This window comes from Tachypleus tridentatus, chromosome 2, assembly GCF_004210375.1.
Source record: "Tachypleus tridentatus isolate NWPU-2018 chromosome 2, ASM421037v1, whole genome shotgun sequence".
NCBI lineage: Eukaryota > Metazoa > Arthropoda > Merostomata > Xiphosura > Limulidae > Tachypleus > Tachypleus tridentatus.
In genome coordinates this window covers 29177686-29204009 of record NC_134826.1, presented here as the reverse complement: position 1 = coordinate 29204009, position 26324 = coordinate 29177686, and the positions used below count along the sequence as shown (strand labels likewise).

The 26324-nt window shown below is 35.9% G+C and overlaps 1 protein-coding gene across 4 annotated transcripts in view; it reads left to right on the top strand.

Annotated features, from left to right (window-relative positions):
* LOC143240048 (RPA-related protein RADX-like) overlaps positions 1–26324 on the top strand; it is a 104841-nt gene that overhangs the window by 28437 nt on the left and 50080 nt on the right. For all 4 annotated transcript variants that reach the window (XR_013021542.1, XR_013021541.1, XM_076481881.1 and 1 more), the window contains 2 exons: positions 7248–7379; positions 15760–15941. Coding sequence is in view for 2 of the 4 variants with exons in the window: in XM_076481881.1 (XP_076337996.1) it covers positions 7248–7379; positions 15760–15941 (314 nt within the window). In the remaining 2 variants the exon portion in view is untranslated. The remainder of the gene's footprint in view (positions 1–7247; positions 7380–15759; positions 15942–26324) is intronic.

Genomic DNA, 26324 nt, shown 5'->3' with positions numbered 1-26324 from the left:
TATTTGCCCATTGGAGGACATGCAGTCTTGTATGCAGACCTCTCCCAATATTCCTGTCTCGCAATATTTGCAGGATTAGTGATTTTACCTACCCCCCAGTGGTATCATAACCACTTCAGCTAGATCAAACAGAAAGGTGATTATTTTCATTGCTCTCTTTCAGGGTCTATTGTTTTATTTTCACAAGATCCTACTCTGTGATAAGTGATGCCCAGGCAGGAGTGCTTCTATCAAACCAATTTTACACCAGCAAACACTATTTTAATGTACCTTACACACATTGCAACAGTATGATGAAAATAAACCACATAGTTTTGCACATAAATAACAACTTGGGCCACTTGGAGTGTGAATCCATTAATACAAGGAAACTCCTTTTCTCAGATTCTGTGCAGTTGATGTGTCGATGTTGCCAAACCTTCAGGGCCAAGACCATCAGTGCACAGGAGCTGTGGCTAGCATTGACTATACAAATACACAGTCACTACACATGAAAACTGTGCTCAGTATCCTTATCCAGACTAGGCAACCCACAGTAACATCTAGCTAAAACCTTCATTCAACACACCCAAATGGTCCACCATGTAGCCCCACAACAATCATTCTAGGTGCACAGTTTGAATAATTATAATTCAGAATCCCCCAGGACATATGCTTGCTTTGCAATCATTCCAACTTTCAATTGAAGTATGAGCAATAACTCAGGAGCTTGTTGTGGCTTATCATTCAAAGTGTAATTAAGCACTTTTGATAGTATGGTAGCTTTATTTATAACATTTTTAAGTTCCTTGAATGACACAGATTGGTTATCTGTGTCATGAAAATGATAAATACTCATTACCTTTTATGATACAGCTTCTTCACATGGAAGTGGCAAAAGAAATTCAGCATAATTGTGGTTTACGAAGCATCAATACTCAGTGTTGTACTGGTGAGATGAGAGGATCAGTGCTCATCTCTGTAATTGAGTAGCAGCTTTTGGATGCATTTCAATCTTAACTTCTAGTAACTCAGTCAATGTGTGATTATTATTATATCATGAAAATAAAATGATGCCCATTTAGGTATTTGTGAAACTTCTTACATCCATATCTTAACGAGAGAGTTTCTTTCTGCAGTTGTGAATTTTTATTTTCACTAAAACTTGAGGAATGCTAGGGTGATGTATCATTTGATTCTGTCTGATATTACATGAGAAAAAACTGCTCCTATGCCATAGATGCTAGCATCACATGTCGAACAAATTGGCAGTTTCACATCATAATTTGTTAACACTTAGCTGATGCCAGTTTTTACTTGACAAAGGTAAATAAATAAATGGTTACATTCTACTGTCCATACCCAACATTTCTGTTTATACAAATATTGCTCAAACAATGTAAACAGGTCAATAAAAACAGGTTATTACACAAAACAGAACCAATTAACAATCAGATTCATACGTTATAATAAATGGTTCCTGACCAACAAATATTACAGTAAATATGTTTTGGACGTTATCATTTTCTTAAATCAAAAATTTATTTCCAATAATATCTCCAAATGCATTCTTACCCACTAAGAGCTAGTGTTAGAGACTGGGATTGAGTCAGTCTCAAAAAAATGATAGCATTATCTGAATTGATGTGCTTATATGCAGTACCAGGATAGAGGGTACATTGATATAGGTGGATAGTATCATGAGACAAATATTGCCAAAGGCAGTTAAGTAGGGTACAAAAGACTGGAGCAAGTGAGAAAAAATTGGCTCTGTACTTGAATGGGCAAAGGAAGAAAACCTGGCAGTCATGTAATAGCTCTAAATGTGAGAGAAGGTAAGTATTATTGGAAATGCATTTTTGATTTAAGAACATTATAACATTATGTTATCAAAACATTTGCTTCTCTTTTAGAACCTGCATATGAGATTCTTTTGCTTTGGGAGACTGGCTTTCCTCTAACCACTAATTCCTACACAAACGTACCTCTGTTAGTGTAAGTTGTGGGACCAGTGAAATTGTTCTCAAGATCTTTAATTGGGTGCTACCTTTTTCTTAATATTAAGAAATTCTCTTCAGTGTGTTAAGATCATGATGACCATCTCCTTGCCTCCCCATTGTAACTAGATTTCTCACATGACTTTAGGCGTATTAGCTCCAGAGTAGTGTTTTTACTTCACATTAGCACACTCAAATTTACCACCATTGGATGAACTCCAATTTCTTCCTGTTTTTGTATCTCTGTTTGTCATAATCCATTCTGACAATTCCATAATCATTTTTGTGTTAACCATGAGGAAGGTATTTGTTACAGAGCTTCACTTTCAAGCTCATTTCCTTTGGAAACATCTTGGGTATTGTCAGCTGGAAGTTCTGAATCAGGTGGCAGATTGCCTCTTTTTACTGAACAGGGTTTTATTCAAGGAGTGGTCTCTTCACTCTCTGGTTTTATGTTCAGTTCACTCTTATCATTGCCTTTACAAGTTTTTTCAAAACCAAACTTTCATCTCTTCTAGTCATCTGTTCCCCATTCTTTGGCTGTGACACACTCTCTTTTCAGACAGTACTGAACTTATCTTTTTCTGTGTATTTGTTCTCCTTTTCATCTTTTCCCTTGGGTCCTTGCTTTGATATAAGACACTTCATGTTGGGTTCTGTTGGTGGCATCTCTGACTCTTACAATCCTGCTTTCTTCTGCTTTTTCACTTGGTGTTTAGGCCTACTCTTCCTCTGCTCTGCTCTTGCTTCAGTCACACATGCCCTTCCTTCACCCATGGATCATGTACTTTCATCCACACACATAGGATATGTCCAGTTCACTGTTTACTTTTTTTTTCTTATCCCATTCTTGTCATTGTTCAACTTTGTCTTATCAGAAGTGGCTGGCTTTTCTACATTGGTCTATTAGCCAATCATTTTCTCCAGGACATCTTACTTTAGCTCATCTTTAGGCTTTTTATACTTGGTTGTTTGACCATAGATTGTTAATTTCTGTCATTTCTGGTGATTAGATGGCTTCATCAACTGTATTTTACATTTTTGTTCACTGCCATCTTTCTTTTCCCTTTTCTTCTCCACTTTGTCCTGATTCTTCCTTGACCTACATTTGCTAGACTGGGAATTTAATGTTTTTTTTTATATACATGTCTCATACTATCATAATGCTTATTATTCCATCTTTGTCTCAAGACATTTCCTTCTGCATTTGCACCTGTGGTTACTATCATTTCAGTATATATCCCATTGATGCTTTCTGCACACTATCATCTAGATTTGGCTGTTTGGGAAAATGATCATTCTTTCACATTTCATTAAATTGGCTTTGTCAGCTAGTTTATTCTTTTGTGTCTTATTTTCATTAGGCATTGGACAAGAGTTTTTGGCTGGTATTTGATGGAACTGCACACATTCATCTCATGTTATTTTTCATCTGACCATTTTATCTTCTGCAGGATTTTGTCTTTCTTCAATTGCTATTCTTGAATTTACATATTGTCTTTGTGAAGGGTACATAATTTTTCTTCTACCCTTATTTTCTTTTTCCCTTCTTAGAGGATCTTGCTATGCAGCTAATGTACCAGTGCCTTCTGTCAAGATTGGTTGTTCTACAAGATCACTAAAGATAACTCTTGTAATTTTAAAATTACTAAATTAACTAGCACCAGGGAAGTGACTGACTTTATTTTTTTCGTCCTTTTCAGTTAGGTTGCACACTTTCCAGTAAAAACCTTTTCTGGCAGATATCCAAAAGGGATCTGAACACTTCTTTGGGTATCCTTAACACAAATTCTCACTCTGCTTCTTCAAGAGGAGCATGAGAGACTTTGTCACTTACAATTTCTTATCTGCTATGATTGTACAACTTTGAGAGTTCCTCAATGATTGGGCTCACTGTAATATGGTGAGAAGTAAGTTGTTGGTGACTGTCATTTTAGTGCAGGTCACTTCTCAATAAAGCTAGCAAGCACACCTTCTTGCAGCCTGAGTCCTTCCAGTTGAATTGAAGCGAGCACACCCTGTACTGTCTCATAATGCACTAACCACACCACACCTGATGTGTACCTGGCCATTTGTGTGTAAGTTCTTGGCTAATCATTCCTCATTTTGCCAACTTCTGTAACACTTGAGCTTATATTCTGATTAAAACAAAATGTGGTCTCCCATGGGTATTCCCATATGAAGCCCCTGCCATGGAGTGTCAGACTCCATGAGTTCTTCCTTGGGGCTCTTTGTGAAGTCTACTCATCTAGGTATAATTTTGCACTGATCCCTCTACTATTTCAATTTGGGATTATAGCTATTCTGTATGCAGAGATGAAGTATCTCATTAATTAACATTTTCCTAATCTGAAGAGGTATTTCTGATAGATATTCAATTCTGCAAATGTTCCCACTATTCCTATCACAACTAGTGCCTTCTTTTTGAGCAGTCGGTAATCACTTATTGATTAGCATTCATATTGATAGAATGTGTTTTCACTTGTGCTTTCCTATTGCTTACTTAATTTTTTGAGTTTTCTCATATACTAGTTCTATAATTTTTCTTGCTCAGATTTCAAATTTTATTTTAGACACATTTATTTTTCCATGTTTTACAAACCTTTTTTTTTAACTGTTGCTGTTTTTAAACTTGCTTTTGAAGCTTCAGTTCCTTTGTCAATCCATTGTACTCATTGTGAACTTGCAATTCCCATGGCAGCTGTCACAACTGCTGTTATTACTACATCAAGGCAAGCTTTATGTACTTGGGAATTAATGGCTCTGGTTCAAAGATATTTCACTTCCTTCATGCATTTTACTGAGTTGCCAGGACTCTCCATTTCTTAGTTTTCAGCCAGTCCTTGGTGGATTTACTGGTATGTTGTGGGTCATTGTTGTGTTGCATGGTCCAGTTCTACTTCAGCTTTAATTTTCTTACAGATGAACTCGCATGTTCCTCAATCACCCTCCGATACACAGTAAAATGCATGGTGGATTCTATGATTGTGAGCTGTCCAGGTCCTGCTGCAGCAAAGCAGCCCCAAACCATGACACTTCCACCTCCATGCTTCACAGTTGGTATGAGGTTCTTTTCCTGGAATGCTGTATTTGGTTTATGCCAAACATGTCCTCTGTTCTGGTGTCCAAATAATTCAATTTATGACTCATCTGTCCAAAGAAAATTATTTCAGAAGTCCTGGTCTTTGGCAAACTTCAGTCTGGCCTTGATGTTTCTCTTAGAGAGCAGAGGTTTCCTCCTTGCACACTTCCCATGCAAGTTAAACTTGTGCAGTCTCATTCTGATTGTAGAGGCATGCACTTTCACATCAACAGTAGCCAGAGCCTGCTGTAGGTCCCGTGATGACATGTTAGGGTGTTTGGAGACCTCTTTTAGCATCTTGCAGTCTGCTCTTGTGGTGAACTTGCTAGGACGACCAGACCTGGGCATGTTGGCAGTTGTTTTGAAAGCCCTCCAGTTGTTGACTATTTTCCGGACAGTGGAATGGCTGATTTCAAAATCTTTTGGGATCGTTTTAAATCCCTTACAAGACTCATAAGGTGCTACAATTTTCTTTCTGAAGGCCTCAGACAGCTCTTTTGCTCTCACCATGATGCTCACTCTCACTTCAACAGTCAGGACCACACAAAACGAAATGTCTGATGTTTAAATAGGGCAAGCCTCATTGAAAATGATGAGTAACAATCTTCTAATCATGTGCACCTAGTGTGATACACCTGTGTGTGAGTTGAGCCATTTTAAGTGGGAATAAATGTGAAGGTGACCTAACGTTTTTCCTCAGTTAGAATATGCAATTTTGTAGAATTACATTTACAGAAGATCTTGAAAAATCTTTCCTTCAGGTTTGTTTAGTTATATTCCTATAATTTCTTAGTATTGGTAAAATTGAGATTAAATATCTATATATCGAAAAATGTTACAAATATACACAGGCTTTCATAGGGTGTCCTAACTTTTTCACATGACTGTATGTGTTGCCCAGAGAGAAAAAGTGCCAGAGCTGAAGGTTCTCCATTATGTAAAATTTACCCAGTAAATGTGTTCCTTTGCATTAAACTGACAAAATTGTTTTCAGAGCAGTGTTAGGTGCACTGAAAATGCTCAGCATGATTGTTTGGCTGGATGAATGATACAATATATTAAGCTACATCCATGAACCCTCAATGAACTACATGAAACTGATTTTACAAGCATTTAAATCACACCATCAAAACCCAGGTTAAGAAATGTTAATTGACTAAAAATCAATAAAATGACACTTCTATTCAAGTTTCAAAAACAAGTTTTATTTTATTCAAAACTGTCATACTTTCTTTTCCTGCAAGGCAAAGTGCCAAATTATGCTTAGGAAAAAGTTCAAGTAATTCTCAAAAGTGATTTTTGATGTTGTGTTGCTAAATCAAGCCAAAATCAAAATTTGTCTTCTTGAAACAATTTGTTTTATGTGTAAAATTAAAGAAATAACTTATTTAATAAATTTTAACTCTAAAGACTGTTACACGTGGAAAAATAATACAAGTTTGTTTTATATAATAGTTTTAGTTCAGTGTCTTAGTTTTTTACTTTTGCAGTAGACTATACCTATCTGGGTGTGAAAGAAGAATGACAAAATGATGATTTAAGGTAGTCATAGAGTTTTGAAGTAATATTTTCCTTATTTTGATTATATCTTGAATAAAATGGTTATGTTTTAGCTAACTATATGTATATGTTATGTTAAAGTTACAAGTTAATTGTGTGAATGATATTATTGTGAAGTCATGCAAATGTTTTCTTATACTTTATATGTGTATTTCTTAAGTTATAGATATTTGATGTAACATTCAGTAAGTCAGATGGCACTCACAAAACTTGTGCTGTAGTTGTTGACTATGAACATGAAAGTATTTTATACATAATACTTGAGTTATAAAATTTTTAGTAAATTCCAAATATACAGTGTCAGTATATTTGTATCTATATCTTTATTGATGTAGATTTTATAATTACAAGTTTTTAACCAGATGATTAATTTTTAATGATTGCTTTATTTATTTTTTTGTGTTTAGTAGTAACTTTCATACATGTTTTTATGAGGAATAACGGTAATATTATCTTAGGTATAGTACTTCCAGACTGAGTCCTAAAAAATATCAGATGAAAAATGTATAAATGTTAATCATACCAAATTGTTTTATTTCCAAAAGTAGTAATTCCTATTATAACTTATTCTTTTTTTTTACAACTGCCCAGAATGATCAGTACCAAGTATTTTATTTTATACTTAATAGCATATTTGCCTTTCTTAAAATCATCTGCGTCTAAACGTGAGATTGGACCTTATCCATTGGAAACTGGAAGGCTGTATTATCTCAATCCATGGATCCAGAATATTCCATATGGACCTGCATGGGATATAAAAGGTTAGGCAGATATCTGTTTTTTCATCCATTTTTAGTATTTTTTTGGTATATACAGGTAAAAATGAATTAATTTTCAAACAGTTGAATTTGAACAACAAAAGAAGATTTGATGAGGATGCGTATTACATGTTAATGTTAAATCTCTGAATTACTGAATCTGAAGAAGGTAATAGACCCAGGTTAATGTATAAAATTAATCATTTTTATTCATCCCATGTGTATCACTCATCAAAATGTTGATGTCATTACCTCTTACATTCCAAAGGTAAGTCACTGTTCATGGCTTTGGAAATCATTATACTTTACATGCTAGAACTCTGGATTTTTTAATTTACTGATTTCACAAAATCCTCAAATCAAGAGGAATCCCTGCCCCTCATTATATAGTTTTGAACTTAACAGTAAGCAAACATAATGTCAATATTTTGATTACTTTAATTTTTTTTAACATTAAAAAGCATAAAATGATCAGAAACCCTAATTTCAAGTAGTTGGTTATTTTCATGACTGTTGATTTACTTATAATTTTCATTAATTGATTATTGAAATATTTTGATATTTTGCAGTCTTTTGAAAACTATATTATCATCATTAGCAGCTCTCTCTAGTAAACAAGTAAATTGGAACAAATACAAAAATAAACTATGATACTGAACTGTCCATTCTGAAAACGTTTTTGGTGGTTTTCTCTTCCAAGAGTGTTAGTATACAGAGGGAATGATCTTGTGACTGTTATCTTCACTAACTGTTCTGTCTGTAGAAGTATTTTGAGAAGAACTCTTGCACAGGCAATTTCTCTGGATCCACTCCTTTGGCTGTTCTTTTTCACAATGTACTTCCAAAGATGAATCTGGTGGATGGCTTTGGCTTAGGATGCTTGTCCTTTTGAAGTCTGTAAATGACATAATTTCAAAACAAAGTATATATAAGTATATAAAACTTTGACATGTTTTCCAAGGTATCCTCATCACTGGTGCAATCCTTACCACAGCATTCCATGTATGGTTGTGTTTTCCTTCCGCAGTGGGCCATGCTTTTTCAGAATAGATGGTCTGTCATTGTTCCTTTTGGCCTTTGTATCCAGGCACAACTTGCTGAATTGGGTTTGACCTTGGATGATGTTGCTGTCTCCACTGGTCACTCCATCCCACCATGGCTTATTACACTATGTAACAAATTTTTTACTTGTTCTTGGGCAGAGAGTGTTATTTCCCAATTGCTTATGCCAAAAGTAAATGGAAAAGACCTAATTTTATTTTCAGACTTTGTTTTTGTGTCCTGGGAGCATATAACGAAAACATGATGGGAGACTATATTTGGGGGCTAATAAGTGAAAGTGATTTATATTACAGTTGCAAATCTCGAGAAACTACTAACTTTCAAACATTTTTGTATAACTTTAGTATAAATGCATGTAAATCTTGATTTGTACGTTCTATTCAGACCTTATGTAAATGAAAATGTCCAAATTTGCCTGTTTTTACATAGAAAATAGGTTGATTTCTAAATTTCATTATTCAGGTCACAAAAGCAAAGTTTCAAGGGAATAATGGCCATTTTTTGTACTTTTACAACATAAGCAATGAAGAAATAACACATACTATCCACGAACAAAATTTGTGTTACATAGTGTTATCATCTTCACAGTTTCTGTGTTCATTGTCAAATTCTGTGCCATTTATTTTGCCCTAGATCATGTAGAAGCTATGCAGCACACAAATTATAACATTTATATTGACTCGCTTAGCTCTCTACTGGACCTGGAATTGCTTCATGTTAGTTCTCACCCTGTTTCATTGATATTCAAAACTGACTGGCCTATTTCTCTTTCTCATTCATTTTTTCCAGTTCTTCTAGATACCAGGCCACGTTGGTATTTGTGTGAACAAGCTCGCTGACACTGCAGCTAGACCTGTCTGCTCTAATACTATCATGGCCATTCCTGTTATATATATGGACTACAGTCCTGTATTCAAGGTTTAGCTCTGCATCAGCTGGTAGTCAACTTGTAGTCAGAAACATGATAAGCTTTTCCAGATCAAATCTTCTGTTGCACTTTGGTTGTCTTGGTTCTATAAGGATTGGAAGGAGGAAGTTGTCCTAACTTAGCTATGCATTGGTCACAGATTTTTTAACTTGTTTTCTTTTATCTGAGAATGATGCACCAATGTATGGTCTGTGTGACAATCAAGTCACAATAGCCCACCTTTTGCTGTCATTGCGATCATGAGCAATGACACCATTTTAGACGTGTTTTTACCATAGGTTCACCCCTCATATTGGACAGTGTCATTGGCAATGGTAACACCGTCCACCTCAGTTGTGCTTTAAAATTTTTAAGGGCTGTTGGCCTTTTGTTTTGTTTAACATGTTTCTTGTTACATTTTTTTAATAATGACTTTTATTTTCAATATTTTACTGGTGGTTTGACTTAGATAGCCTAGTTGCTTTGAGTCATTAAATGCCAAACAACAACATCCATCACAGACTGTAGAGCTTCCTTTAAGGAAGGAACCTGCTTTGCTGCAGCCTAATTCTCATATTTTCATCTGTTATGATATCCATAAATGTCAATGAATTTATATCACTTTGCATGAAACATCTGGATAAGACAGTTAAGTAAGTCTTTTGAATTTTTATTTCTCAAGTTTAGCTGAAGATTCCTCATTCCTTCATACCCCTTTTCAGACCCAGCATGGCTAGATGGTTAGGGCAGTCTACTTGCAGGTTAAGGGTCATGTGTTTTAACCCCCATTAAACTGAATATGCTCACCATTTCATTCATCAGGACATTAGAATGTAATGGTCAATCCTACTGATAAAAGAGTAGTCTGAGAGTTGGCAGTGGATGGTGATGACTAACTTCTTTCCCTTTAGTCTCACACTGCTAAATTAGAGATAACTAGTGCAAATGTCCTTCATTTAGCTTTGTGCTAAATTTAAAGCAAACCAAACCCTTTTCCATAATTTTAATCAGGATATTAATGCTTTTATCTAAATCTGAATGGTCTTGATGAGCAGTTTTACTTGTGTATCTTGATGTATCTTGTTAATATTAGGAGATGGAATGGAGGCTGGAACATAATTTGCAAAGATTTAAATTGAACATATAGGTTTCTGCTTCTGATGAAGAAAGTAAGATGGTTAAGACATGCAAGTGAGTTGAAGTTGTGACTGTATCTGTTAAAATGTTCAAAATGACTGGCCTATAAAGTCTCTTGATATGTTATTTTAGTGGAACTTTAGGCAAAACAGACATAGTAGACTTGAAAACTTTCATGGACTGCAACTGTCTCTTGAAAGAAAGAAAATGTTTTGGCTTCTACAGTAAGGTCTACAGCCATAGTGTTAATAAGTGTAGCCCATTTAGGTTTTCCTACTCTGTACTTTTCATAATTTGTTTTAGGTTGGAATGTTTAGGGAAATGGAGAAAAAAATGTCTAGTTTAATCTCTGCATTCATTAATTCTTTTTCCAGATTTTTATTTCTGTCATTGATTTACTTTTGTACTCTTATTTTGCAGCTGTTAGCAGACTGCCATATCTTGATTCTTTGTTTACAGAATTGGGTAATAAAATTTCATTTGTATTAACTGAATTGTAATGTGTTTCTGGCAGTGAAATAGACATGTTTGTCGCATGCTACTGAACTATGACAATATCCATTAAATATAGCAACCTTTTTTGTCTTCTCTCATGCAGAAAGTAGTTCATCACATTATGATAAAATTTGTTGAAACTCTTCTTGATGGTCTGAATTTCTTAGTAATTAATATTACATTTTATAATTTAAACATTGAAATATTGACTTGGTTAGTTAGTTGTAAATATTTGATTTGTGCATACAACAGTATGGCTTGAAAACATATTACTGCCTGGATAACATCACTAGTCTAAGCCAATTCAGTTTAAAGTATCAGTCATAACAGTCAACAAGGTCACACAGATATCTGTAATTTTGTATATGTATGCAAAAAACATGCTTAATGCTATGATATATAAAAGACCTTTGAGTTCATAAGTATTTATTTCTTGGTAAGAACTAAAGGACAAGCAGACATCACGACAAACTTGATCAAAATATGTGATTTTGAGCATCATTGTAATAGCATCTGTAAAACATGAGGGACTGTATTTTCAATAGATTCATCAATCTTGAAAGATTTTTGTTTTCAGTTTTACCAAAATATTGTTTTTTTTTTGTAACTCCTCTCTTAAATATCTGTCTCTTACCATTTGATCATCTTTCATTTTTCTATAAATTTCTTGTTGATTTTCTTATATTTTTCTACCTCTTTCCACTGATTTTCTGTCTCATTTTCATAAATTTCTGTTTCATTCTTTGTGTCCTTTTAAGTGTTTTTGTCAGAGTATTTTAGTTTTATTTTATGCCTGGATTGTAGTCACTTCCAAGTTGAAATTTAGTCAAAGCTCTCATCGTAGTTTCACCAAAATAATTCCATTTCTGACACTACTTATGACATTTTCTGTCATCTGTGATTTTTTATCAAGTTAACATTTTTATAAAAAAGGATTTTTTGAGGAAAGTACTGTATGGGAAACATGTTTGGATTGTGCTGATACAAACTCTAATGATTTTATTTGTTAAAAGTGGTACCCTTCATTGGAAAAAATTATTTAAGAACTACATTTTTAGTACTATTTACAAATTACATAATGTAACTCATAGCAATCATAGAAATTAAACCCTGATGCTATATGAAGGACTGCATAACCCCTATGTTTGAAGATTGAGCTGCTGGATATCTGGGTGTGCTATATCAGAACATGGCTACCTCCACATAATGACCAAAGAGGAATTGGAAGAGATGGTCATTCTTGAAGGAGAAACCAGTGTAGCTGCCAATCTGGTGTTATTAATAAGACCTAACCATGCGTTGAAACAAATCAGTTAGTACCTTGGATAACATACAAATTGGAGAGAAGACCTGGAGTTGTAATTCTGTCCCACCCTGACAGAATGCAACCATTACAAAAGCTTGAGGGCTGTGGTACTGGAGACCAAATTACCAGTAGTTGAGTGTTCCCAAGAGTGGTCAACCCACCAGTCACCATTGTTTCAAAATGAAAATCAATCCAACAGAGAAACATAAGATGCAGCATCTGTTCTCTTGGGAGAATTTGTTTGGGTTGAGACATTTGACCTATTACCTGAAATCACCTGTGGAATGTGTGTGACAAACTAGTAAAAGATCAAAGAAATGGTCTCATGAAAAGAGATCCAAGGTTCAAAAACAAGGATCCATGTACCAAGTGCCCCCTTGATGGTAAATGCAAGACACCACTGTGGAATTGTCAGAGTGAAGCTTGGTGATATTACTCGTAATAAGTCAGACCATGAGCCATCATCTTTCAAAGAGCAAGAAAGTCCATGCATAGACTCTGGAATTCCTGACTGTTATGATATGCATCCAATCCTTTAAATAAGGCATTTATGAAGAGATGGATTTCTAGAGAAGGTGGCAGCAGAGGAACTTGTATCCTAGTATTGTCCCAGTATAAAAACCCTTCAATATCAAAGACTCTGAATAAGAAAAATGGGGAATCCAGCAAATCAATGTTTATTATCCTTGTTTGCATAAAGACCACTGAAAGGATCTTTTGTGCATTTGTCCCAAAGTCAACAGGGAATTGAGTGATATCCACATTCCCAAAAGAGAAAAAATCATCCATATTGTGAAGCCAGATTGGAATTGGCTGGGTTCAAATGACATGTAGTACAAAATGTACCCAGACTGATGACATATTGATTTGGAGCAAGTATAATTCATGTGTGACTTTTGGACAATTGATGAGATGGTATCAGCAGTATCCAGTGAAGTGGTGTGTGCGTAGGGCTAAGGAATGGAGGTAATGAGTAAATGCTCATATGATTCAGCAGAACTCATGCATTGTTGAAGCTAGTCTGAAAGTAAAAATACTGAATTGCAGTACCTGATCATTTTGTACAAAATACACTGATAGTTATGGGATATTACTATTATGGTAGTGTGCAAGTAGGAGCCAACTGCATCAAAATTGGACATCCACATTCCTAGTAAAAAGGGGTTGGGACTCTCGAATAGGGGTGGACTATGATCCCTACCCCCTTTAGGAGCTGATGAAAGTAGAGATGTTAGTGACAGCAGGGGTAAACTTAGAAACCAACAATCAAATCAAATGCATGCTAAAAATGGGTCCAACTCATCATCAATGGACTTCATCTAGAGATTCTTCCAACAAAGTTTAATTTTAGGAAAACACATTGGACTTCTGAGTTGTTAGTCCAATGAATTACAACTGTCCCTCTGAGGAGAATTGGTCTATTTAGTTTAATTTTAAAGTCCCTTCTAGAACCCTTAATTTGTAATAGCAGATATATTCTTTGAGCATCAGATTATGATTCCAACTGGTGGTGGTAAGCTAAATCAAGTAGTTCTAACAACTGTGCTGGATAAGGCATAACTGTACATTCAAGTAACTGAGCAGTAAATTTCTCTGCATGAACCATAGTGTCAGTGGATAGAAGGAAAACTTAAGTATTCACTTATAACTTTCAGCCATCACTTAAGATGCAGAATCAACATCAACTGGAAAAAGACCCAAGGTATTTCATACTCAATGGACCAACTGAAGAAAAAAAAGAGCCTGAGGCAGCTTATCTCACAGTGGTCTCTCGAGAAGCCAATAGACAAGAAGTCTTAGGAAAAGTGTATCTAAATTATCTTCAGAGATTTCTCTCAATTGCATCCTAAGAGTCTCTAAGAGAAACACCACCAAACCAAATATATAGCTGCTATAACAGGCTCACTAACAGCCTAAAGTGAGACTGCCCCTCATCATGATTGCAGAGTGGTTCTGGGTATTGGAGGTGGAAAGGGAGAGGCCTGATTTGCCTCCATGTCAGAAATAATAATTTGGGCTATGTTGGATTGTCAAATAATTCATTTACTTAATTATTTTATGAAAATCAGCTAGAAAGAATGCAATATTTACATATAGAAACTTATTAGTGAAAATGTTGTCTAGAAAAAGCAATAATATTATGTGAATGAGGTTCATATATTCAGTACCAGGATAGAGTATGCATTGATGTAAGTGGAAAGTCATGAAAAAAATACTTTTAAGGGCATTTAAGTGGGGTATAAAAGATGGGAGCAAATGAGAAAAAAATCAGATTGTTTAGATGGGCAAAGGAAGAAACTGGTAACTAGGTAATGTGTGTAGTGTGTGAGATGTGGTTTGATATTTTGCATCTTCCTATTTTCTCTCTACACTTGCACAAAATGTCACATTTTTGCAGTTCAAGCAAATTGCAAAGGAAAAGAATTCTAAAAGAGGCATTGCTCTTTCTACTTTATCCCAAAATCTCTAATTGCATTATTCATATTGTAAATGCATGAAATATTTTAGATTAGAAAGCAAGTTGAATAAAACCCACCAATATTTTCAAAAATATGTTTTTAACCATTTCATGTGTTATTTTGTATATAATGTTGTGTGACATATTCTAAACTTTTCTGACAACCTGAAAAAAAAAGGTTTTTAGATCACCAGTGGAGACCAAAACCAAGCATATATTCAGAGTTTCATACATTATCTTTACATAATAATGTTTCTGTGAAATTGTCTTTACTATCTGTGCTACAGTAAGTTTGGTTGTGGGTTTTTGTGTTTGCAGTTTGAAATGTTAACTGTATTATTTTTGTAATCGTTTAACTTTAGCTCATTTGTTGTAATTTAAGGAATAAGTAAAATGAGAGAAAATACAATAGTATAATACAGTTTAATATCTTTCTCTTTGAGAAACATGTTTCTGTTCTCCAGGTCTCATCCCACTCTTCATCACATAGAGACTCAAATTTTCAAATGACTGTTGTAATAAATCATATGCTGTCTTTTCTACTTACTAGAAGATAAGAGCAGTATTACAGAGTTTTTGTGCTTAAGATATCTCATTCTACCCTGAACCATATTTACAAAACACATAAACATAAATCTTACCTTGGCAGAACCAGACAATGAACTTTTACCTAGAGCTTTAACCAATTTTGAGTGTTTTGATTGTTTAAGCAACATGTGACCATGTTTTCTGATTAATAAAAGGAAAGCTGAACTGTGATTTTGTTGATGTAATTGCATTTTGGTATAAGTTGATACTTTATTAGAAGATGTTAACATTTAACATTGTGACACTTTGTTTCAAGTGCACTCAATATTTTCCTCATAAATACTTCTTAAAACTAAAATATAAAGATGTATGTGAGGATTCAAAAATGCACTTCAACAAGTAAAAACATCAAGAGTGGGATAGACTGGTATATTAAATATAAGTTTATTTGCTTAACTTAAATTATAATTTTTCTTATTGTAACACTTAGATCCTCATCTTCAAGATATTGACAGAAAAATACCCATTCAACCAGTTGTAAGTTTAGATGAAGTTTCAAGTCAATGGAAAGCATGGCCTAAACCATTTCCTCCTATAATTGTAGTAGTACTACTTCAGGCAAGACTCCATCACTATGGCCGAGTTACTAATGATAAACCGTTTCCTTTTCAGGCAAGTGTATTTTTAAATGTTGTATTACATTAACAAATTTATGATTATTAATGTTTCAACAACTTCATTTTTTCTGGAAACAAATTCCAGAAAACAATTATAATTTATGTGAGATAAACAATAATATAAAAATTCATTTACATTTTAAATTTCTCTGAGATAAGCAATGATACAGAAATAATTTATATTTTTAAATTAAAATGAATTTCAACATCATTATAATGTATTTGTATTAGTAAGAAATATATAATGCTTACATAGAAATAAAGCTTTGTTTAAAAAGGAATTTCTTTTTCAGTTCTGCATTGCAGGTAAATAGTGAGAAATGAGAAAGCTAATAGAGTGACTTTTGAAACAGTTTTTCTCATGTCATTTGACCTCGTTAACTCAGCAAAGTCTTAAGAATTTGAATGCTAAAAGCTGTAGCTTTGTGCTTATCTACATAGAAACAAACTTTTTAGTTTACATAGGGGAATATTTATTGTTCATCATATAGTTAAAATATTTTCCACATGCTTGCAATTTTGTGCATTTTTAATGTATTAAAGTGTACAGACAACCAGTTGAATAGGTAATGATACAATTTTTAAGATTCATAAATTGTCATAGGCATTTCTAATCTTTTCTAGCTTTAAACTTGCTGTAAAACTAATAATGCATCTCCTTTAAAATTTTATTGCAAAAGTGAAACATGTCTTCTTTAAAGCACTGAAACTGTTAATTGTAAAACATTTTTTATTTGAGTATATGGATAAGAAATCCACTTGAAGTGAAATGTTTATCAAGATGGCTGGTATGGGTATTAAAACTTTTATTAAATAGAGAACAATGTTTCAACCTTCTTAGGTTATCTTCAGGTTAACACTTACAATCAATACAATTCATGTGATTTAAAACTTTATTTTATGTGCTAAACTAGTGAAAAGATAAAAGTATTAGATGAAATTGCTAGATACAGTTCACAGTCAAACTTGGCTACAATGAAAACCAACTTAAAATGAATGATTCTACAAAGTCCCTTTGAAACATCATTGACATCATTGTAAAAAATAATCTTTTAAAACAATGTTGCTTACTACAAAACACAATTTACAGTGGAAATTTTATTTTACAAACCAAGTTGGAAAACCTTAAAAGGACTGATTATATAGATTAATTACTTCATGTGGGCATGAGATGGAATGAGACATAAACATTAAAACTGTTAATGCAACGAGCCAAAGGGAAACTCTTCATCAAGAAGCCATTGTTTTAATAGTGAATGTTTTTCAGGTTTAGCATGATTAGTCACTGCTAAATTACTCCCACAAATTTTTTAATAGACTGCAGAATACTTGTGCTGCAATTTTAGATAAGTTAAAACAGTTTTGTCAATGAAACAGCACTTCGTGCATCATTTTCAAGATGTCAACAACTCGTACCTCCTAAGTGGCGTGTTCTATCATTGGACTGGGAAGTCCAAAAGATTAAAGCTATCAGGTCTGGTATTTATTATGATGATATCTGTAAAAAAAATTAATGTGAAGTCCAGCACACTATCTACAATTTTGAAGAATGAGTCTGATGTTTTGAAAACGATATTAATTCTGACTGCAAAGATTGGATGATATTGAGCAAACATTGTTAAAATGGTTTATTAATGCATGTTTGAGTATTCCAATCAGTGGGACCATTCTCCAAGGAAACACCCAAGAACTGGGACAAAAACTGAATCATTCTGATTTAAAAGCTAGCAGTGGTTTGCTCTAAAGATTGAAGTCTCAAAGTGGAATCACCTTCAAACCAGTGTGTGGAAGGGCTGCTGCTGTTAGCAATGACATGTTAGTTAACTGAAGGCTGTTTCCCAAGAGATGTTTTTAACACTGACAAAATTGTTTTCTTTTTATTTTCAATTCCTGATAAGACTTTAACATTCAGAAATGAATTCTTTTTGGGAAGAAGGAAGAGCAAAGGAAGAATCCCTTTGATGTTATGTGCAAATATTGATGGATCAGAAAAGCTGACACCAGTTATCACAGGGAAATCAAAGAAGCCATACTGTTTCAAGAATGTAAATTTTTATCCATCATTTATCAAGCAAACAGAAAAGCATGGATGGATAGTGACTTATTCAGTGTTTGGGGAAGATAAATTCCCAATGTCAAAAGTTATCATGTTCATTGACAATTTCCTGTCTCACCCAGCTGTAGAGAAGATAAATTCAATAAAAACTCATTTCTTCTGCCAAATACAATACCAAAACTATAGCTGATAGGTCAAGACATGATCAGAAATGTAATGAATGTCTACCAAACACAGGTTGTACAGGAGATGCTGATGTGTCTCAATTTTGGAGAAAATCTCCTAACATCAAAGGCACAATCAATACATTCATCATGCCATAAAGTTATAAGGTCAACCATTGCAACTATTACTTTAAAGTATCATTTGCCCCTCTGCAAAATACTGCTAGTCTCAATGTGGAAGAAGTCAATGCCATTGACAAAAACAATAATTCCAGTAAAACTCCAGATGAGATCTCCAATGAAGAAGTTGGTTGTCTTTGGGTAAGCATACCTCAACACTTGGAGTTACCTGAGATGTCACTTTTGGATGATGTGGGTGTAGACATTAAAACTGAAATTCGTGAGTCACCATCTGATAATGACATTATTCCTTCTGTACTGGAACAAAACAAAATGACAAACCAGGTGAAGATGCTTTGTCACTATCTATCATTGCTGAAAAAGTGTCTTCAATGTCAAGTCATGGATTGCCTTGGAAAGCAAAGCAGTTACCTCATATCATGAAAATTTAAACAACCATTTTCACTATGCTATGTTCAGGTCACTATCAGACCAAGCTTATGAACTTTATTTTATTATGTAAGATTTTCAAATATGGTGTCATAATTTTGTCTTGACATATTTATAACGTAAATAATTCTTTTTAGTTGGAAATTAGAAGAGATTCAAAACTTAATTTTTTGTGTTTGTGCTTCTTAGCTTACATTGTTAGCATATAAGGAGTATTTAAATATATAAGAAATTGCTTGTTTTTTTTAAATAAATGTCCTTCTGAAGTTGAACATCAATCTTGTCAACTTCTGTTTACTCTCCATTTGCCCCTCGGTGTGGATTCCTCTACGTGGTGAGGGGACCTCCCAGGGAAGGTTCTGTTCTATCTGGTTACCTTCTCTGGGATCTAAACATCCACTCACGTGTTTGCCGTGCGTGGTGACCCGTGAAGGGGAAGAGAGGATCCTGGTGGTTGAGGGGTCCAACCCTAACACTCCACTTTGGCCTCGAATTCCTGTAGACGGGCGGCCTTTGGGTGGCTCCCCTTGGGTCAATCGGCTGGTCCACTTGGGCTAGAGTCAACCAAGTACCAGTGTTGGAAGTTCTCAATGGGTGTTGTGGACATTGTGCTTGATGCTGGTGTTTGGGTATAGTGCTCACGAAACCCTGGCTTTGCTGCATTGTCCTTGCGTGACTTTGTAGTGCGTCCCCTTGTAGGGCTCCATGGTGGGTGGGGTCAGTCGGTACCGAAATTTTTTCTTTTTCCTATGGATCCTCTAAAAACTTTAAATAAAATTGTAAAAAAAACAGTCAATGGGTAAGTGACCACGTCTTGAATACTTAGAACAGCAATCTTCAACATCAGTAACACACGTACCTCATTTTCTTATATTACATTCTCTTTCGGAAAAACCTTTAGGACAAATGTCCCCTTTTTTATTCAAAAGGGACTAGAGGGACTTGCTGGCTCTCCAAAGTCAGTAAAGAAACTTCGATCTGGTGACATATTGGTTGAAACATCCACATCCCAACACAGTGAACTCCTTGAATTCAAAGGCAATTGGGGATATACCTATTGAGGTTACACCCCATGCTACCTTGAATTCTTCACAAGGAGTTATTGTTGAAAGGGATTTGAAGAACGTTCCCAGTCAGAGATTCTCGCTGGTCTCTCCACTCAAGGAGTTTCTGCAGTGAGGCGATCTCCACTCGCAAAGATGGAGTTACACTGCCAACAAATACCCTCGTTTTAACATTTACTTCACAACGTGCACATGCCACCATCAAGGCAGGTTATCTCATTTGCAGGGTTCGCCATACGCACCAAACCCTCTTCGATGTTTCCAATGTCAGAGATTCGGCCACTCAAAGACATCTTGCCTTGGTTCCCTGACATGTGCTCATTGTGGAGGCAAGGACCACAATGCCTATGACTGTGACATGAACCCACATTGCGTAAACTGCAATGGTTCTCACCCCTCTTACTTTCATTCTTGCCCGAAATGGTTGGAGGAAAAAGAGGTGCAGCGTTTGAAAACGACACGTAACATTCGTTATCCTGAGGCTCGGAAATTGCTGTCCACAACTCCATCTCGGACATATGTTGCTGCACTTCATTCCGCAACTACAGTGGGAGTGCAGACAGATCTCTCTGTGCCTCCAAGAGAATCGTTTTCAAAACAAATGAAAAGCCTTTTGACCTCCGTGGTTAAAAAGGTTGATGAATCGACTTCTACACCCAACTCTGTTCCTCCCATACCTTCCAACAAACCTCAAGATCCACGTCCTTCAGTTTCAAATACAGGCATTTCTTCTGATACATCTTTTTCTCCCACCACAAGAGACAATTATTCATTCGCATCCTCAGTCACTGGATTCCCCTTCCAATAACAAAAACCTGCCCACCCGACCCAGAGCAGGATCTATGGAGGTTGATAGACCTCCTCCGACTAAAGACAGTAAAGAAAAAAGACGTGGTCGTAAACCAAAGGGTTCTCCAGCCACTTCACCTACCCATTCTTAAAAATGGCCACCTTGATACAATGGAACTGTCGAGGTTTACGTTCTAATCTGGATGATATCAAAATGCTGATTGCTTCCTACCATCCTGTTTGTCTTTCTTTACAAGAAACATTTCTCAAAACTGCTGATACTGTCTCCATTCGGCAGTTTTCTCTGTACAGAAATGACAGGTTGTGTGATGGTCGAGTACATGGAGGGGTGGCACTGTTGGTTGATCAACACGTGCCCACCCTGTCTTTGTCACTCAACACACCCTTGGAGGCTGTAGCCATCCGTGTTTCCTTGGGTCATACCATCACTGTTTGTTCTCTGTACCTGTCCCCTGGAGAGACATATGATCAATCAGATTTTGATGCTCTCATTGAACAATTGCCATCTCCATTTCTAATCCTAGGGGATTTTAATGGACATCATCCCCTCTGGGGAAGTGCTATTATTGATGGGAGGGGCCGATCTGTAGAGCGGATGCTCTCTGATCACAATCTTTCTCTTTTCAATACTGGTTCTTCTATTTATTTTCATGCACCTAGTCAGTCCTTTACCGCTATTGATCTCTCAGTTTGCTCCCCTTCATTATTCTCCCATTTTTCATGGAGGGTTGACAGTAATCCACTAGGCAGTGATCATTTTCCGATCCTTTTCAGAGAGACTGGCCGTGGTCGATGCCACCCTACCCGCGTGCCCCGGTGGAAGCTGGATCAGGCAGACTGGTCCACTTTCACTGCTCTCGCAGAATTTGATCCTGCCATCGTAACTCAGCCATCAATAGACGACTGTGTAGCAGCGGTAACTGACTGTATTACACATGCAGCTGCTCAGTGTATTCCTAAAACCTCGACACGTTTTCCATGATATCCTTGTCCGTGGTGGAATCCTGCTTGCCACTTAGCACGGAAGGCTCAAAAGCGGGCCTGGGATACTTTTCGTAGATATCCCACACTTTCAAACCGGGTTGCTTTCCAACGGGCCCATGCACATGATAGGTGGGTAAGACGTCAAAGCCAGAAGGAATCTTGGATTAAGTTCACAACCAGCATATCTTCTACCACCAGTTCCAAGATCATATGGGACAGGATTCGAAAGGTTAATGGGCATTACAATTCTGTCCCCCTCTCAATCTTACTCTCTGATGGTCTCTGTAAGACATTAGAAAGGATGGTTAATGCTCGTCTTGTTTGGTTCCTTGAATCAAACAACCTCCTCTCGCCCACCCAGTGTTGGTTCCGTTGACAGCACTCCACCACAGACCACCTAATTCGTCTTGAAACATCTATCAGAGAAGCCTTTCTCAACCGCCAACATCTTGTATCAATATTCTTTGACATAGAGAAGGCTTACGACACAACATGGAGGTATGGCGTTTTGCGAGACCTCCATACATATGGGTTACGTGGCCATCTACCCATGTTTATTAAAAAATTTTTAATGGACAGGAGATTCCAAGTTCGTGTGGGTTCGACACTTTCCCGTTCTTTTGTACAGGAACTTGGAGTCCCTCAAGGCTGTGTATTGAGTGTTACACTCTTCAGTATAAAGATAAATGCCATCACTGAACAACTCCCTCTCACTGTTGTGAATGGGCTGTATGTCGACGACTTTCACATCTCATGTCAGTCGTCAAACACGAGATATATTGAGCGCAACTACAAACCGCCCTCAATTGTGTACGGAAGTGGACTCTGGCGAACGGCTTTAATTTCTCTCTCTCCAAAACTGTATGCATGCACTTTTGCCGTCGACGGGGTATTCACCCTGATCCTGAACCTCATATCGGTGAAGTTTTGCTGCCAGTGGTCCTGGAGACCAAGTTCTTGGGGCTTATCTTTGAACATAAACTGACCTTTATACCACACTTAAAGCAGCTTCGGGTCAAATGCACAAGAGCACTGAACATCCTCAGTGTTCTCTCTTCTACCAGTTGGGGGGGCAGATTGCTGTTCAATGTTAAAGGTATATTGTGTTGTTATTAGATCGAAACTCGATTATGGATCAATGGTCTATGGCTCTGCCAGACCCTCGGCCTTAAAGATGCTGGACCCCATTCATCACCAAGGACTTCGACTCTGCACTGGGGCTTTCCGTACCTCTCCAGTTCAAAGTATATACATTGAATCTCATGAACCTTCTCTACACCTTCGCCGTTTGCAATTATCTTTACAATATACTTCGAAACTTCATTCCTTACCAAAGCATTCCACCTGGAAATGTGTTTTCCTTCCTCGGTGGGCAGTACTTTTTCAGAACAGACGATCTGTCATTGCTCCGTTTGGCCTTCGCATCTGGGGCAATTGGATGAATTGGGTCTGTCCTTGGATAACATTGCAGATTCCACAGGTTGGTCCATCCCACCATGGTTTATTACAGCCTCCAAATGTGACCTTTCTTTCAGTCACCTAAAAAAGGCAGATACTCCATATTGGAAGTACCGTCTTTTATTCAATGAATATCTTTCAAACAATCATTCAGTTCCCATTTATACAGATGGTTCCAAATCAGGTAATTCAGTGGGCTCTGCTATGGTTTGCTATGGGTCAGTAGTTGCGTGCAGAATCCCTTCTACAGCTTCTGTGTTCACTGCTGAACTGTATGCCATATCTCTTGCCCTGGATCATATTGCAGCTGAGCAGCACTCCAACTGCACTATTTATACTGATTCGCTTAGTTCTATACTTGCCTTGGAATCGCTACACGTTAGCTCACATCCTATTCTTGCTGATATTCGAAACCGACTGGCCCATTTCTCATTAGCAGCTACTTCAATCCAGTTTTTCTGGATACCAGGCCATGTTGGTATTCGCGGGAACGAGCTTGCAGACATGGCAGCTAAATCTATCTGCTCTGGCACCATCACTCCTATGCCTATTCCGTACATGGACTATGGTGTTGTCTTCAAGGCTCGGCTCCATGCCAGCTGGCAGTCCACTTGGAGTGAGCAACGTAACAACAAACTTTTTCAAATCAAACCCAAAATTGGACTTTGGCCATCTAGCTTCCGTAAAGTTCGGAAGGAGGAAGTTGTTCTCACTAGGCTACGCATTGGTCACAGTTTTTTTAACTCATCATTTTCTTTTATCTGGAACTGATGCACCAATGTGTAGTTTGTGTAACACTCAAATCACTATCAGCCACGTTTTACTTTCTTGCCATCGTTACAATTCTCAACGACGGCAATATTTTAAACATATTTTTTCCCAGGGTCAGTCTGTAACATTGGACAGAGTTATTGGTGATGGTGACTGTCCACCTTGATAATGTTTTTAATTTTTTAATGGCCATTAATCTTTTTAATCTCATTTAAGTGTTGTATATTTATTCATTACACCTTTTTAATTGTGGTTCTTTTTTTACAGTTTTAATCTCTCCCCTTCAATTTGACATTGGACAATGGCCAGAACATTAAATAACTCGACACCAGGACTGGAAAGGCCAACTTCAGGTGACTAACGCTACTGTTAGTCGTCCTGGCGAGTTATTATACTTTTGGTGCATATCATTTCACACTTTTACTACTTAACTTTTTAGTTCTGGCCATATTGACTCATAACCCGGAACCAGGACTGGAAAGACCAACTTCAGGTGACTGACAGTGGTTTTTATACTTACCTGTTAGTCTTCCTGGCGGGTTATGATCATTACCATTCTGCTACAGGTAGGTCTTTACAACTTTGTTGACTGGATGTCAACATTGGTTTTTATGCCATTTTCTGTTTTAATTGCTGTTTTGCTTTTATCTTCAATTATTTTTACAAATTTTACTCCATTTACTTGACTTTTATCTTTTTACTGGACATTTGGCTACTCATTATTACGATTTTGCGGAGTGTCTTTTAAAACTTTTATTCTTTTACATTTTGATAATAGCTGCTATGACACATAACCTGGAACCAGGACTGGAAAGGCCAACTTCAGGTGATTGACGGTGGTTTTTGAACTTATCTGTTAGTCTTCCTGGCGGGTTATGATCATTACCATTTTGCTAGAGTAAATATTTTACAACTTTGAAGACTGGATGTCACCATTGGTTTTTACACCATTTTCTGTTTTAATTGCTGTTTTGTTTTTACCTTCATTTACTTTTACAAATTTTACTCCATTTACTTGACTTTATCTTTTTACTGGACATTTGGCTACTCATTGTTACAATTTTGCTATGTATCTTTTAAAACTTCTGTTCTTTTACATTTTGATACTGGTTGCTATGACACATAACCCAGAACCAGGACTGGAAAGACCAACTTCAGGTGACTGACGGTGGTTCTTGAACTTACCTGTTAGTCTTCCTGGCGGGTTATGATCATTACCTTTTTGCTAGAGTAAATACCTTACAACTTCTTATACTCTGCCTTCTATCTTAACATTGTAGACTAGGTGTCAACATTGGTCTTATACTTTTTTGTTTTACCTTCATTTCCATTTATGTCTCTTGCTACATTTATTTATTATTTTTTTTACCTTTTTTTTTACATTTTTACCAAATGTCTGGTGCAGATGGCCTCGCTGCTTTGTGCCATAAAACACTAAATCAATCAATCAATCAATACTCTCCATTTGTTTGACCAAGTTTGACATTGCTAATGAATCTGAGATTTAAACTTGTGAAAAAATTTTAACAATGTTTTTCCACTGTTTGAGCTATTACAAGCTGTAGCTATGTCTATATTATTTATATCAGATACATGTGTTCCAGTTATAAGAATCAAGTTATTTTAGTATTGTACTTATCACAATAATTTGAGATATAATTCAGTAAAAATTTATTATGACTACTAAGTCAGTGCAAAAATAATCGTTTGGTATTTTGATATTGTATTAGAAGGCCATATTAAGAAAAAAATGCTTTTGTTGTTTCAAAAGCAGAAACTTCTAAATATGAGGAATAGTTGCTGTGTATTGAATATATAATTCACATGATATATAAAAAATGGGAATCTGAATTGAAATATGATAGATAAAAATAGTTTTTTAGTCTAAATACTGTGATGTTTGCATAAGTAATTGTTACTTATCAGTGGCATGAATGACCATCAGTTATTTATTAGGTTAATCAGTTGTTATTGAGGTAGTATGTGAGAGTTGGTTTTAACCTGTTTTTAAAAACTTGCAGGTGATTCAATTGCATTTGGGTAAAGGTTCTTCTAGAAATTTCAAAAAGCAAAAACAGTAACAAATCTCACAGAGTTGTATTACATGTGAGAATTAACCTAAATTAACCCTTTTCCATAGGGACCAAAGGCCATGTCATCACGCTTGTTGACATTCAAGATTTTATTGAACTACAATTTTATAAATTTTTATCATTATGTTTGGTATTAAGCTTTTTCAAACCCTTGTATTATTTAATTTCTTAAATTAAATGTAAATATTAAAAAAACACCGTAACATCAATTTTTGTGTGTCATGTGGCATGTTGAATGCAGCACTGGTTCAAATGAGATATTTGTGATGTCAAAATACAGAGTTTATAAATTTTTACAAATCAGGAATTGAAATTACTGATAAATGAAAAGCTAAAATATAAAACAAGAACCTCCTGTTTTTTTATATTTGCTGAGATATTACTCATGTACTGAATTAAACACAGTGG